The sequence below is a fragment of the Aphelocoma coerulescens genome, chromosome 7 (genome assembly GCF_041296385.1).
Source record: "Aphelocoma coerulescens isolate FSJ_1873_10779 chromosome 7, UR_Acoe_1.0, whole genome shotgun sequence".
In the NCBI taxonomy this organism is placed as follows: Eukaryota; Metazoa; Chordata; class Aves; order Passeriformes; family Corvidae; genus Aphelocoma; species Aphelocoma coerulescens.
Window position 1 is genome coordinate 1,747,664 of NC_091021.1, and position 15,618 is coordinate 1,763,281.

General features: G+C 46.4%; 1 protein-coding gene across 13 annotated transcripts in view; it reads left to right on the forward strand.

Moving 5' to 3' along the window:
• AGAP1 (ArfGAP with GTPase domain, ankyrin repeat and PH domain 1) overlaps positions 1 to 15,618 on the forward strand; it is a 309,586-nt gene that overhangs the window by 226,098 nt on the left and 67,870 nt on the right. For 11 of the 13 annotated variants that reach the window (XM_069021702.1, XM_069021703.1, XM_069021705.1 and 8 more), the window contains one exon: positions 5,804 to 5,965. In XM_069021702.1, coding sequence (XP_068877803.1) covers positions 5,804 to 5,965 — 162 coding nt within the window. Of the gene's footprint in view, positions 1 to 5,803; positions 5,966 to 9,227; positions 9,975 to 13,772; positions 14,296 to 15,618 lie in introns of those variants that run through there. The other 2 variants (XM_069021706.1, XM_069021700.1) reach the window with 2 other exon arrangements.

Consider the following 15,618-nt stretch of genomic DNA (forward strand, 5'->3'; position numbering starts at 1 on the left):
AAAACACACGTGTGGAAGATGAAAGTGTCCAGCTATTTTTTTATTATTCAGTCCACCAGCTACCGACATCTTTGCCTTATTTCATTTCTAATGGCATAGTGAAAGTTCTGAAACACCCTCTTTGGATTCAGCCTTCCTTGGGTCGCAGCAAAGATTCCTGCTGCAGGCAGAGCTGTTGCTGTTGTTTTCGTCATCAGCGCTTTCTTTCTCCTCTTGAACCTGGTGCTATTAATTGTGTTGCTGCTTCTGCTCTTTAATTGATCCCATTCACCGCTCCCGCTTTTGTAATGTCTGACTTCTTGTCACTTCGGCAAATCAAAAACCCAAATTAATCAATCTCCAGCCACTTGAGAATAAGGCCGTGTTGGGGAGCTGGGCTTGACAAAAAAGTCTAATTTCACTTTGAAAGCCTGTTGGAAAATTTTAACAAGAAGATGCAAGAAAAATGTAAACCAGATCAAGCTCGACTTTGGTCTGCGGAGAATAGTGTCACCTGTTGAGTTTGTTTCAAGTTTTTGTAAATAGGTGATTTGACAAAAATATGAAATAAATCAAAAGACACGAAGATAGAAGGGGTCAGAATATCCTTGGTTCCGCTGCAGATGGTTACAGAGGAGAGAGAGTTGTGTGTGTGACAGAGAGAATAGGAGCCGTGGGCCAACGACGAAGCTCCGCTCTTGGACTTTTGTGTCCCAGCTTTTGTGCTGTGCTATTCCCGTACCTCACATGTTGTCTCTTTTCCTGCTTTTTCCACCCCCAGCTCCTTTACCCTGGCCTGGGGTGCTCACAGTGGCTTATTTTCCCTCATTTCCTTGGCCTCCTTGGTTCTTGTGCTGGCATCTCCTGCAGCTCTGCTCTGTCGGGTGCCGCAGGTGCTGAAGGAGTTGTATCTCGGACAGGTTTGGTGCAGGGGCTTGGGAATTTGGGATGTGAGGTGGTTGTTTTTCTGTTCTAGGGGCACCAGGAAGCACAGTCTGGGTTTGGATTGAGTTTCAGACAGTTGAGGGTTGGGGATGTTCACCTGGAGAAGGGAAGGCTCTGGGGATACCTCAAAGCCCCTTCCAGTGCCTAAAGGGACTCCAAGAGAGCTGGAGAGGGACTGGGGACAAGGGATGGAAGGACAGGACACAGGGAATGGCTTCCCCCTGCCAGAGGGCAGGGATAGATGGGATATTGGGAAGGAATCCTTCCCTGGCAGGGTGAGCAGGCCCTGGCACAGGGTGCCCAGAGCAGCTGTGGCTGCCCCTGGATCCCTGGCAGTGTCCAAGGCCAGGCTGGATGGGGCTTGGAGCAGCCTGGGATAGTGGAAGGTGACCCTGCCCATGGCAGGGGGTGGGATGGAATGATCTGTTGGGTCAGTTCCAATTCTGTGGTTCAGTGATGATTCTGTTAACTTCCTACCCTTTTCAGATCCAGGTGGACCCTCACAAAGTTCTTAGGGGACACAAATGGAGTTGTCTCTGAGATCCATTTGATGAGCACAGGCAGCTTCCAAACAACAAAACAATAAAAAGATAGGAAGTGGGAACTGGCTGGAAAGTTACCTTGTACAAAACACGTGTAACACTGGGAGAGGATATCAAATTGTATCAAACAGCAAATAAAGCCCAGTACAACAGCACAGCCCTTGAGACTCTTCTGAGGATTGGCTTTCATTTCATGTTCTGTCTCTTAACTCTGGGTTGTAGTTGTAGACAAAGTGCTTCTCCTGTTCCACCCCTCCTTTCTTCTACCACAGTTTGTTGTGCTTGGAAGGAATTTCTCTCATGACCATAATTGCAAAATGGATCTTGGAGAGAGGCAGACGTGGGACTTCTTTGTGGAGTAAAAGCTGCATCGGCTTTTTTGTTTGGTTTGGTAAATTCTAGCAAAAGAGGGTTGGGCCTGCACAAGCAGAAGGATCTGTGTCTTATTCCACGTGTCCTGCACCTGTAGAGAAAAATGACCTTGCGAAGAGCAGAGTGGTGGGGTTTTTATGTCCCATCCCTTCATAACTTGAAGGGTGTTTGGTCACCAAGTGTCACTTGTTGCTTTTGGGCGTGGGCTGAGATACTGCACATACTTGTACAGGGATGGCCACGACCCTGGAAGTGTTCCAAGCCAGGCTGGACAGGGCTTGGAGCAACCTGGGATAGTGGAAGGTGTTCCATGGCAGGAGTTGGGGTTTAAGGTCCCTTCCAAGCCAAATGACTCTGCGATGTGGCTGTGTCAGCTCTCCCTTCCAGCTGAAGGAGTTAATAATTGCAGTGGGGAGGGATGGAGGGCAGGGAGGAAAGCTCCTGGCTGCTGGGAGAGGCCATGGGCATCTCTGGCTCACTGCTGTAGGTCACAGGCAGCAGCAGGCGTGGGCTGAAACACGAGGATGCTCTGTTTGGGGGGAGGAGACATTTTTCAGCAGCGTTTTGCTGCACATCACTTGGAAACGGTTGCAAAAACGAGGATGTGCCGGTCAGGACAACCCCAGCTACGTGGCAAGGGGAGAGTTTTGTCCTTAGTGTCGTGTAATGGAGCCATGACCATCATCAAGGGAAGCTGTGCCCGTTCAGTCCATCAAGAGCCGCAGAGCTAATGATGGGCTGGGCAGATAATCGGGGGAGAGTTAATTGTAAGGTTCGATATGGCATCTTGTCAGCAGAGATAAGTTGTCACGTTTTCCACTTGAGCTGAAACTAAATGATTGTAAAATAAGTTATGAGTGTCCTTGGGCCTGTCTGCCAGAATGATGGCTAAGAATACATTCCTGGCCCATCAGTCTCAAGCAGCCCGCTTGATATTTATGCGAACTGAATGTTATTTTATTCCCCCTCTAGTCATGCTTGTCAGCTTCCCGAGTGAAAAGTGAAACTGCTGCTTTGACTCATACTTCAAGTATTGAAGCTCGGAGAGGCTGCAGATTGTTATTATTATTACCAGTATTATATATTTTTTTGGGTGTGTGTTGAACATTGATGCCCGATTGGGAAGAACTAATGGCTGACATTGAACGTGCGGGATGGCTGGAAAACAGCCCATCCCAGCCCAGTGGAACGCAGCTTATGAGTTCCAGTGCCTCTGTCAAAGCTGGTTGAGATGGGGAGTAATGAGGCGCTTGCTTTTTTAATTTGCCGTGCCTTTTTCCTTGCCTTTTTTTCCCTCCTTTTTTTCCTCTTTTTTTTTTTTTAATGTATTTAACAGTGCCGGCAGTGGTCGTCTGTTCTCAGGCGTGGTAATTGATACCAAATAAAATGCATTATTTGTATTCAGTCGGGAGGATGAAATTGCATTCAGCGGGCTGAAGCCTGAACTCATTTACAGTTTCCCGAAGCCCGGGCTTTCAGGAGCCCTCTTTTCAATTTGAAGAATACCTTGTCAGGCAAGAGAAGGAGTGGGAAATGGGAGAGCACAGCGTGGAAGCCCAGCGCCTTTTGATTGCTCATATTTTAAACCAGGGGAATGTTAAATAACTCCCATCTTCAAAGGGTGGGCTCGGAATCCGGGGAATCCGGGGCAGCAACGCACCGACAATATCGGCTCGGCTCCCTTTACGAGGGATCGACGTTGCCTCGCTGGTTGAGGGGGAGGGAAAGCTCCAGGCTCCCACTCCAGAGCAGTTTGACCCAAGGACAGCAGGTTATTACCTGCAAGGGGCTGTGGACAGCGAGGATTTACCACGGGAGGTTAATTCTTCAGCTCTCCCGACGCCAGGCATCAAACCCCGTACGTCCCTCGTTTGTCAGAGCTCACGAGCAGGTTTTGTTGGGGGGATTTACAGCCTCGAAATGAGACAGAGCTGCCACCAGTGTGTGGATCTGCCCTGAGGGTTTTTAACAGGATGTGTTCCGTGGCGTTGCCTCAGGATTGTGTGGTTCCTTCACCGTTGGATGGGCCCAGGGCGTGGTGGTTGATGCTGCAGGTGCATGAGGTGGTGAACACGGATGGGTTGTTGTTTCTAAAGTGCAAGCTGGGAATGAGCGGGGAAAAGCGGAGCATTTGGAATCACAGGATCCCAGAAAGGTTTGGATTGGAAGGGACATTAAACATCATCTAGTTCTGACACCTCAGAGGGGGACACCTTCCACTAGCCCAGGTTGCTCCAAGCCCCATCCAGCCTGGCCTTGGGCACTTCCAGGGATCCAGGGGCAGCCACAGCTTCTCTGGGCACACCCTGGGTTTTTTCCCTTCTTTTTAAGTCTCAACATAGGAAACCTCCAGAATCAAGCTGGAGGTCAATATTTGGGACTGGCAGTGACCCCACTGCATCTGTGCTCATGCCTTTGTGTTTCTGGCACCCTCTTCTGCATCTTCTTCCTGTGTCATGGATCCAAAGGGATCTGTGTCCCCTTGACCAAGAGGATTCCCACCAGGATTCTCACCTGGGTTTGCCTTCCTCCTCCCCTTGAGAGACAGCAAACTCAGCCAGGAGAGCCACTTGCACCAGTTGCGGGGCAAATCCTTAAAATCTCCTACACTGATACAGAGTAAACACATCCCCATGATTCCCTTTGGGGTTAAATTCTTGGGAGCTGGTTTCAAGCTAGTGGATGTAGGGAAAAGAGCAGAAATCCTTAATATAAAGATTAATGTTTGATTTGGTCTCTCTTGCCAGGCAATTAGCTACATAATTTATCCCCCACTAATAACTTAGAGCACAACTGTGCTTAGGGGGTAATTAGTAAATAAACTTTATTAGGAAGGAAAAGAAACCAAAATAGGTTGGGTTTTGTCAGATAGGCAGTTCTGTGGGAATTTAACTATGCAAAAAAAAATCAAAAGGTGTTTTTAAAATATTTTTAAGATTCTCATATTAGTTAAACTGATACGTGTTCCTGTTACTACACTTAAGCTTTATATTAAGGATTTTTATTCTTTTCCTTGTGTCTGCTATTCTGAAACCAATCACCAAGTATTTAACCCCAAAAGGCAGTCGTGGGAATGTATTTGCTGAATATCTGTCTAGGAGATTTTAAGGATATGGCACATAAGTGCAGTCCTGATATTGCACTGAAGTGCAATATGGTATTTAAGTAGGGTTCTGGAAATGGCTTCACTTTCCATAATAGCAAGCACTTTCCTTTTAAAGTGTAGGTTTTATGCTGAATTTTATAATTAAAATCCAAACCAGGCCAGTAATTAAACAAAAATCATATTACCAACCTTGGGGGGAAAATCCTGGATTAAGGTTACTTGAGTATTTACTCTGTAGAAGGATCCAGTTCTTAAAATTGTTGGAGTTAATAAAGCAGGAAACTGAACGGAGTAACGTGGGATTATTTCTTTTCCTTGGCAGCAGGTAGGAAGTGACTCTTTATCACACAATTACCACCTGTACCAGGTGTACATTACCTTATTTTCCCACCTTGGTTGCCATCACCTCCTTTTCAGCATGTGTCTGTCTGATATTAATGACAGCAGAGAACATCCAGAGGATGCAGGGTTATCTCTGTTCCATTATCTGTTAAAACATCCCAAGTGTTACACGAGTTGATGTGAGGCATGGGAAGATCTTTGGAGGAAAGAAGAATTGGAAGCAATAACATGTTTTCCCATTGGTTTCGTGCATTCCAGCTGGCCTGCTCCTAAAATTGATGCTGAGTCCTGTTACTCTTAACAGGATTTACATCAGCACTTCAGCCAAGCTGGGCTTTTTTGGTACCTTTTTGAACAAAATAATGGATATTGTTTGGAGCATCTCCCGAATGAGCTCAAGAACGTATCTGCGAGGTTGTACAGCCAGGGGTTGTAGCTTGGGTTCCAACCATCACCCATTTCAATCTCGCAGCATTTTTATGTTTCTTCCCTTTTTTCCCCCCCCACCCAACTGCAGACACCGGCCTGGGAGATTCAGTGTGTTCCAGCCCCAGTATATCCAGTACCACCAGCCCCAAACTGGACCCCCCTCCTTCCCCCCACGCCAACAGAAAGAAGCACCGCCGGAAGAAAAGCACAAGCAACTTCAAAGCTGATGGGATCTCGGGCACAGCTGAAGGTAGGTTTCAAAAAAATGCAAGCCTGAATTTTGAAAAATGCCATTCCAAAGAGTGTTGTTAGCTCAGCCACAGCCTCGGCTCTGAATGCACGAGGGAAAGGGAATGGTGAGAAATTAAAGACTGAGCTTTTAATGATGGAGCTGAATCGTCTGAGGCATCACGGCGCTGAATTCAGCTGCCTGAAATGTGTTCAGAACCTTTCCTTTTTTTTTTTTAAATCAATCAGAATCCCCAAGTTAATGTGGAGCATCATTAGGTGTTGAGGTAAGGAAGAGGCACACTTGGAATGTGAGCAAGGAGGAAAAATTGATGTTCACTCCGTAGCCCCCAGATCACGTCAGAACTTGTGTGGTTTTTTCAGTATTATTAAATCTTGTGTTACCACATCTCCTTAGGCACATCCTGAGCTCTAGAATGGCCAACACTTCTGATGCCTCTCGTTGTTTGAATATTCAGCTGCTCGTGGAAAGCTTGTGTTATTTGAGGATAAAAGGGAAAAGGGGAGAGTTTAAATGTTTGGGTTCTTTTTTTTACGAGCCAGAAAGCAAAAGCCAAAAAGAACTTCTTTTTCTCCCTTAGTTTAGCTTACTATTTCCACACTGCTGTAGCTGTTCAATGCCCTTCTGAAGGGGTAACAATGTGTACAGGAGCCAGATATGATATAAAACATGCTTGCAGCTTTAGAAGAGAAGAAAAGAAACATGCTAGGATTCAGCCAAAAGAGCTCCAGAAAAAAAAAGATGAACAAGGGTGGTTGGAAGGCTCAGAAACTGGGGAGTCAACACATAAGGAGAGATGAAAAAGGGAGACAATGGAATAACATTGTGGGAAAAGGGGAGTGTTGAGTAAGAAAGAGATGTGGTTGTAAGCATGGGAGAGTAAAAAACAGCTAATTCTGTTTCAAAGAGTGTTGGAACAAGTTCTGAAAAGAGGATGACAATTGCAGACAGCTGAAGAGACATTAAAAATAGATGTAATAATAGTATACAACCGAGAAGGGGCATGTTAACTACTACTTAGTCATCCTTATTTTCCATTTATTTAATTTCTCAATTGCACTTCTATCACATCCGGAATTTATTTCCCCAGCTATCTATACAAATCCTTTTTTAAAAAGCCATCAGCTTTTTTTTCATAACAGCTCCTGTTGTGTTCTCTTTCCAGTCATTTAACTATCTTTGCTGTTAGTTTCCCCCTAGTTTATGGCCCGAAGCCAAATTTTAGTTCAACCTTTCATTTTTAATTTGTCCTTTTTCCTTTTTTTCTTCCTTTTAAAGAAGCCCTTTTACACCACTTATTTTCATACCTCAATGGCAAATTACAGAGGGGATTTTTCAGAGCGTTCACCATTGGCCCAAGAATATTTTGTTGAAGTCACTATGAATCAAGACCAGCTGGATATCGAGAGCCTTTGAAAAATCTCTTTCTGAGCAGTTAATAGGTGTATGTTTTCCTTCTCCTGGGGAGATTATTTTCACAAGGCACTGGAGCTGGAGCCTGTGTGGTCCTGGGCCGCAGGAGGGAGCACTGGGGGGTTTGCAGTTGGGTCTCTTTTCCCTGATGTCCCTGTTCTGATTGCAGAGTCCATCCTTCAGTCCTCCTCTGTTTTTCTCTTCCCCTTCTCCTCGGCTTCCAGCATCGCACCGTGTTACCTGAAATCCTCTTGCAGTAACTCAGCAAAATTGTCCCCTCTCCTAGAAATGGGATCAGTGTGCTCCCAGAAAGGCAAGAAGTTGTTGGCAACTCAGTAACACACAGGGAGCCTTAAAGGGAGTAGAATCATTTGGGGTGGAAAAGCCCTCTGAGATCATGGAGCCAAGCCATGCCCCCAGCACTGCCAAGGCCATCACTAATCCATGTCCCCAAGTGCCACATCTACACATCTTCTGAATCCCTCCAGGGATGGGGACGCCACCACTGCCCTGGGCAGCTGGGCCAGGGCTGGACAGCCCTTTCTGTGAAGACAATTTCCCCAATATCCAATTCAAACCTCCCCTGGCCCAGCCTGAGGCCGTTCCCTCTCCTCCTGTCCCTGTTCCCTGGGAGCAGAGCCCGATTTCCCCCCCGGCTGCCCCCTCCTGTCAGGGACTTGTGCAGAGCCACAAGGTCCCCCCTGAGCCTCCTTTGCTCCAGGCTCAGCCCCTTTCCAGCTCCCTCAGCCACTCCTGGGGCTCCAGCCCCTTCCCCAGCTCCAGCCCCAGCTCCCCAGCTCCATTCCCTCCTCTGGCCACCCTCCAACAGCAGCAACGCCTCCTTTTACAGTGTTTGTACCTCTGCATGAGCCCATCCTTTGACCTGCCTCTTCCCACATATCTTCTAGGGTGAGCACTCTGTTCTGTTTGGGACTTGCAGTTGTGTCTTGGGAGGGCCCCAGTGGTCATTAAACTCTTTAATTTTACAACATCTCTTTCGAAGCACAGCCCGGTGAAAAGCAGCGGTTTGGCCACAAGGGCAGAATCAGGAGTTTCCACGCAGGGCTCTGGGCATCCCAGAGCTCTGGGCATCCTTCAGCAGACAGCTAATCTGGCTGGTCCTTGAATCCCTAGCAGGGCTGGGAGGGGATGGCTGACAGCGAGGACAGGCAGCCTCGTCTGTCAGCGGGAGCTGAAGGAGAAGGCAATGAGGCGTGCTCCAGCTCCCTGTCCTTTCAGGAGAAGGGCGTCTCACAAAGAGTAATAGTGGTTGTAGATTCCCATTAAGGACGTCCTAGCAAGACTCACAAAGGCTGGGGGGGTTGCTCTTTCCAAATCCTGGCGTGTGGGCCCTTGCAGCCTTTGGATTTTCTGCTACTTGTGTTGGTGCAAGGCAGAATCACCGAATCATTGAGGTTGGAAAAGGCCTCGAAGATCCTTGAGTCCAACCAGGTTCAGGCTGTTCTGGGTACTTTCTCCAAATAGTTGAATGTCAGAGGAGTTTGGGTTGGATTTCAGGGAAAGGTCCTTCCCCCAGAGGGTGCTGGGCACTGCCCAGGCTCCCCAGGGAATGGGCACGGCCCCGAGGCTGCCAGAGCTCCAGGAGGGTTTGGACAGCGCTGCCAGGGATGCCCAGGGTGGGATTGGTGGGCTGTCTGTGCAGGGCCAGGGGTTGGATCAGTGATCCTTGTGGGTCCTTTGCAACTCAGGATATTCTGATTCTGTAATTTTCACATCTGTCTTGCACTTCAAAGCCGTTTTCAGTTCCAGTTATTTCCTTGTTCTCCAGCGCTTGGCTACAAATCTGTCCAGTGACCTAAAAGATTTGTCTTCCCCCACCATCACGTAGATTTAAACCCTCAGAGGATTACTGCACTTTTGAAGACCACAAATCCAAATCAGACAGTCAGAGAAGATGTTCTGGGAGATGCAGCTTTGATCAAAGTGTTTAAGATGCAGCAGGTGACTTGCTGCAAATGGGCTCCAGAAGCCTGTGGTGACAATTGTGGGAGAACCACGTCTTCCTTCCTTCCTTCCTTCTGGAAATCCTGAGCTCCACGTGCAAAGGAGGAGGATCCTCCTGCAGTCGCTGTTCAGGCAGGTACAATGGATCAGAGTTAAATGGCGTGGGTAATTCTGGATTTTGTGTCGCCTTCCTTTGGCTCCAGGCACGTTTCAAGTGTCAGCTTTCAAACGGGAATTCTGGGTTCCTTCATTTCCGTCTGCACCAAAGCTGAGGTGTTCAATGAGGTTTAAATCTGGTCTTCAGCAAACTCGAGCATTTTCACTGCACTTTGCAGGGCTTTTTTTCCCTCCTTGAACGTGCCTGCTTTGATCATTGACCTCTGCCCAAGTACTCAGATATCACGATGATGGACACTGAGCTCAGGGTGATTCACCAATTCCAAGGACTGATGCTCATCCCTTTTATGCCCTTCCATAAAGGTCATGCTGATTCTTCTCTCTCCACACTATCTGCACATGCACAGCCCTCTCTTTCTGGGATGGGTCCTTTCATCTCCCTTGGTTGATCTTTCTGCAGCTTTTCTGAGACAATGCTCACGGCAACAAAAATACTAAAGCACCTGTGTTGCACTTGGACAGAAATTAAAATTCAATTCCTATTTTGGAAAATCAGATTCTTGTAAATTCTCTCTTTTTTTTTTTTTTTTTTTCCCCAGTGCAGTGAAACCCAGGGAGAAGTTTTTTAGTTCTCTGTGCAGAACTTGTCACTGAAAAAAATCCCTCGGTGTTTTTGAGGGTAGCAGCAGGAATGCTTACATTAGGCAAGGTGCCAGCAACCAGCAGGTTTTTTTCCCACCATGCTGCCTGAAGTTGCTCGGAGCAGGATTAGACAGAGCTGTGTTTCAAAGAGGAATGGCTGCTTGGAGCCTCATCTGTTTGGGTCCTCTTGTGCTGCTGCACTTATGGGAACAGCCAGGGATGATAGGAAGGCTTTTCAGCTGCAAAACGAGCAGAAAAATTAAAAGGCTTTCTTGGAAATACTCCTCACAGAAAGATCTTTCCCAGTGTTTATTTTTCTGACTCTTGTTGGTTTTAAAGCCTCATGGCTATGCCAGCTTGAGCCTGCCTCCCCTCCATCCATCACTGGGATTTTAGGAAAGCCCCAGGCTGCCTTTCAGCACTGGGATCATCCCTGCTCTCCAAGTTTTACATTTACAGGAGATCCAGCCAGTGGGGCCAGCACTGCTGTCTGATGTAGGGCCAGCCCAGCCACATCCCAGTGGGATGGGAAAATCCACTCCTTTCCTCAGGGAGACCACGGGATCATGGAATGGTTTGGGTTGGAAGGGAACTTAAAGCCCATCCCATTCCCACCCCCTGCCATGGGCAGGGACATCTTCCACTAGCCCAGGGTGCTCCAAGCCCTGTCCAACCTGGCCTTGGACACTTGCAGGGATCCAGGGGCAGCCACAGCTTCTCTGGGCACCCTGTGCCAGGGCCTTGCCCACCCTCACAGGGAAGAGAATTTATCTCCCTTCTCAGCATCCTGGGGCAAAACCCCCCCAGCTCTGCATTCCGCTGGGAAATGGTGCTTGAGGAGCAGGAAATGTGAGCAGCAACTTGGTAGACTTTTCCAAACTCTCAGAAATCCATGTTCTTCTTCATCATTTGTTTCTAAAGAAGTTTTGAAGGACAAAGGAGGACCTTTTATGTTTCTTCTCAGAACTGTTTTCTTAACACAAAGGTATTTGTTCTCTGCCCCTTGTGCAGTAATTGCTTTTCCTGGTGCTTTGCTGCTCTGTGCAGTCTGGACCCAACTCCAGGTTTACACTTCCTGGCTTTTAGCTAAAGGAGAAACCCCAGTTTACTGAGAAATCCTATTTTTTTTTGGCTTTTCCTGGGGTAAACTGGTAAAGGTATTTAAAAGACTCTTGTTTTTTAAAGCACACGTGTTTTGTATCACTGAGCGTTGAAAATGAGCCCTAGTTAAGTGGGAAATTAAAATAGATTGGTCAGTTTTCCTTGGATGGAAGAACAAGGTTTAGTGAGGCTTCTCAGTTGTTCTTTCAGCAATAAGCAAAACCATCACTGCTTTCATCTGGTTTCTCCGTTGTCCCTTTCAGCCACCCCACAACCAGGAGGACGACGTGAGCTAGGGAAATGCAAGTTCTCTGTAGAACACCTGAAATTTTGCTCTTTTAAATGAATAGCTCAGAAGCAATACAGAGGCTCACTGAAATGCATGGAAACACCTGTGTGCATTTTCCCTGCAGCCTCCCACCCTAAGCTTTCCTGAGCACGCTGGTGATGATCCATTTACCTGCTGGCATCATCCCCTGAAGTGATCTAAACATTCTTGGCTCCACATCGTGGTGTCCTCCACCCGATTTTAACGTGCATTTCCTTGGGTGCAGAGTTTAGGAAGCGTGCTGGCCCCACCAAACTAATGAAATTCCATTTCTCTAAAATGTCATTTGGGATTTTTGGAAATTAGTGGAAACACCTCAAGGAGCAAAATCAGGAGCAGATTCTTCCTTTGACAGATGGACTTGACATTGTTAATGCTAATATTTATTTATAATACACTGGATTAAGCACCATGATGAAGGAGGGTATTTTTACCTGCTGCTTATATATATATATATATTTTTTTTTTGTTTGTTTGTTTTTGTTTTTTTTTTTTTTGGCTTTTTATGGTCTGGAAGAAATCTTCTGACAGTGTCAGAGGACAGCATGTTCACAAACCTTTCCAGCACAAAGAGCCACAGCGTTGTTGCTGCCTTTTCTCTGCAAGGAAGATGTGAAATGTAATATCTTGACCTGCAGCTGCAGCAAGGGCAGAACCACTCACCTACTAAAGAGTTTGTAACCTTTGGAATCGAATCCATTGGATGTCGAGGTCCTTGGATGGATTGTGTTGCTTGAAGTAATGACCAGACCTAAGCTGGCACCAAAACTTCTTCAAGTAAAAGCTGTTTGCAGTCCATTAGAGGATAATTAAGTGTACAGCAAACAGGTGTTGCCCATGTAGGAACCTCACAGAAGTTATTGCTGATGATCTTGCCATCCTGATTGTTTTAGCTGATCCCTTTAAATCAGCTCTCAATAATTCCAGCCTGCTGTGTAGTGGTATTGGGGTACAGCAGCAACACAAACTGTGGAGATAAATCAGAAGGGGAAAACAGTAATTCCTTAATAATTTCCTGCTCTTTTTTTTTTTTTTTTTCTTTTTTTTTTTTCAGTTATACTCTCCTTACAATGATAAGGGATATCTTAAGCTTTTCCCCTCTAAAAAAATAAATACATAAATATAAAATTCAAAATCCCAAATGCAGACCCAAGTCATACAGAAGAGGAGTGTGTTCCCATCCTGTCGGGTACTATTTCTGTGCCTCTTGTGATGGAGGGTTTAGAGAGAGCAGGTTTTGTTTCTATTTCTGGTCTCTTTAAGTGCCTGAAGTTTTAGAAAGTTCATCGTTTTAAAAAATATTCCGTGCTTAAAGAGAGAGGGATACAAAAGTGGCATTTTGACTACAATGCTGAATGAAGAAACGAAGCATTTATTTGGAACTGGAGGGGTTGGCAGGATGAGCAGATTACTAGGAAGGCTGGGAGGTTTCAAATAGGTTTGTAATTCATTTAGGGCTGCTGCTGAATTCTCTTCGTCTCCGATTCGTTGGTCGTCGTGTCATTTGTGTGGTCCTCCTGTACATGAAACATTTCAGGAATTGCAGCAAATACCATTTTGCTGAATTTCACTGGACACACAAAACCCAACTTCCTAAACCTGGAGTTTAATGAGTTTGCTTTCAGTGAGATTTTAGGAGTGTGTTTAGTTAAGTATTTGCATCCTCATTTTGTAGATTATCTCGGAAGAGTCGCGAGCGTTTCCTGATCCACTATTCTCTACTCTAGCTGCCTTTTGGGAAACAATTTATTTAGATACCTCCCAAATAAAGCAGGTCTTAGGGTTTAGTAGGCATTAAAAATGAGCAGAATACAGAGCTGTGTTCTTCCTGCCTGCAAGAGAACTTTAAAAAGAAAACCCAGCAGTGTGTGCCCGTATTTGTTGTCCATAATGCCAGGTGCTTGTTTGAGCATCTGGGAGTTTATCCCCTATCCCTGTAAGAACACTCCCGGGCTCTAATTCCACTGCTCAGCTGTGACTTCATCCACAAGAAACTCAGTCCTGGCCAAGGGCTGTGCACCCAGGAAGCAGGAGGGCAGAAATTAATAAAACCAGCCCGAATCTTCAGAGCCTGACTTTCAACCGAGGCAGAAAGGTCACTTGTTGGGAATCCTCGAGCCTCGGCTGCCGCAGCCTCCCTGACATGAAAGGGTTGCTGCTGAAAGACACTTATGTTGATGCTGAGGAGTGAAAGACAAGGGAGGTGAAGCTCATCTATTGTTTTAACCTACTTCATTGCAGGCTAAACAAGTTGAAAGGTTCCTGCTTCCCTTCAGAAGCGCCGTCAGCCCGGGGTCGGGAGAGGCGGCCGGTTCCGCCTACCTGGTTGAAAGGAAAAGTGTCGCAGTGGTGGTCAGCAGGAAAAGGGGATTCTGGAAAGGTTGAGGCTTGGGATGAATTGGTGGTGGTTGCACACACTGGCACATCTGGAGAGTGAGAGAAAGACAGCACTTCCCTTTATTTTATTTTCTGCATTTCCTGAAAAATTAGTCCCGCTTTGAGCGCTGCGACAGCAGAAGGGCTCGCTGTGTATCCAGTGCCACGCTGGGATTTGGCCTGGTTTTTTGGGGGGAAGGAAGAAGTTTTAAGTAGCTTTGTAATTGAGTGAAGACAAGTGGCACCTTAGCATTTCACTGGCTTTGGGTAATTAGTGTCCTCAGCAGCGTGCTGTGAGCTTGACACAGAGACCTCGGTTATGAAAACAGCTCCTCATGTCCACGAGGTGATGGTTGCAAGGTAGCAAGAAGTGTTTGTAAGCTGTTATTCCTGCTAGAGAAGTTGGTAGTTCTGTTCCTTAAATAAAAATGTCTATTCTACAAGTGCCTTCCAATTTTTCCAGAGTGTAGGGCAATTGCATTTCATTATGAACCTATATACCTAAATTAAAATATCATAAAATTAGGTGATTATGTATTATAAAGCTACAGCCAGTGAAAAGGCTAAAATCAGGTAATTGTGCTCAGTATAACTTTGTCCTCCTGTTCACCACATAACTGACCTCTTGAGGCAAAGTGTCACAAGTTCAATAATCAGGGTATTTTGGTGTAGAGGGAAGATCTGGTTTTTGAAGGATGCCTGTGCACTTGGACTCATCAATCAGCTTGTTGGAACTGAGCTACAGAGCTGCAGTGGGAAGCAGCTTCCTTTAAAGAGTGGCAGTCCTAAGTAATTCCCTTCAGAAGCCCTGGTTGTGGAGGTTTGCCATGGATAGCTCAGGCCTGGAATTCAAGGGAATGTGTCAGGTATGATCTACCCAGGGGTTATTAAATGTGATCTTGGCTGATGAGGACTCATAATCAAGAGGTACACACAGAGCAGAATGTAGAAATAACAACTTGGTAATTCCTTTTTAGTTGTAAACCCCTACATTTTCGTCAATTATGGATTTAATAACAACCTGTAGATCAAGAAGTATTTGTGCCCCTTATTGTTTTGATTCTTTGTCACGGTGTTTGTGACATCTTTTAAAAAACACATCCAAAACTGAGGAGAGTGGTGATATACATGAGCAATTTTACTAAATATATGGCTGAAAATGCATATATTGGCTGCAGACCAAAAGAGTGAGTTTAGGTGAGATGTTGGGATGGAATTCTCCCCTGTGAGGGTGCTGAGGCCCTGGCACAGGGTGCCCAGAGAAGCTGTGGCTGCCCCTGGATCCCTGCAAGTGCCCAAGGCCAGGCTGGACATTGGGGCTTGGAGCAGCCTGGGACAGTGGAAGGTGTCCCTGCCCATGGCAGGGGGTGGGAATGGGATGGGCTTTAAGTTCCCTTCCAACCCAAGCCATTCTGGGATGCTGTGGAAATTAAGTCTTTTCATGCAATGAAGATGTTCAAAGGGTGGGTTTGAGGAGGAGTCTCCCAGTGGAAGGTGTTTGAAAGGGAGCTAATCCGAGAGGATGGGGTTCTCCTTGGGGAACTCCAGGTGGGAGTGCTGTGGTACAGGGTTTAATCTGCTGTAGTGGAGTTCTGGAGGTGATGGGAGGTGCTGGGCCTGGAGGAGGTGATGGAGGTGCTGTAGGTGGGAGTTGCTGGAGATGTGGGCAAGGTGGACTTCCCTTCCCCTTAAGCAATTGTGCCACCACTGG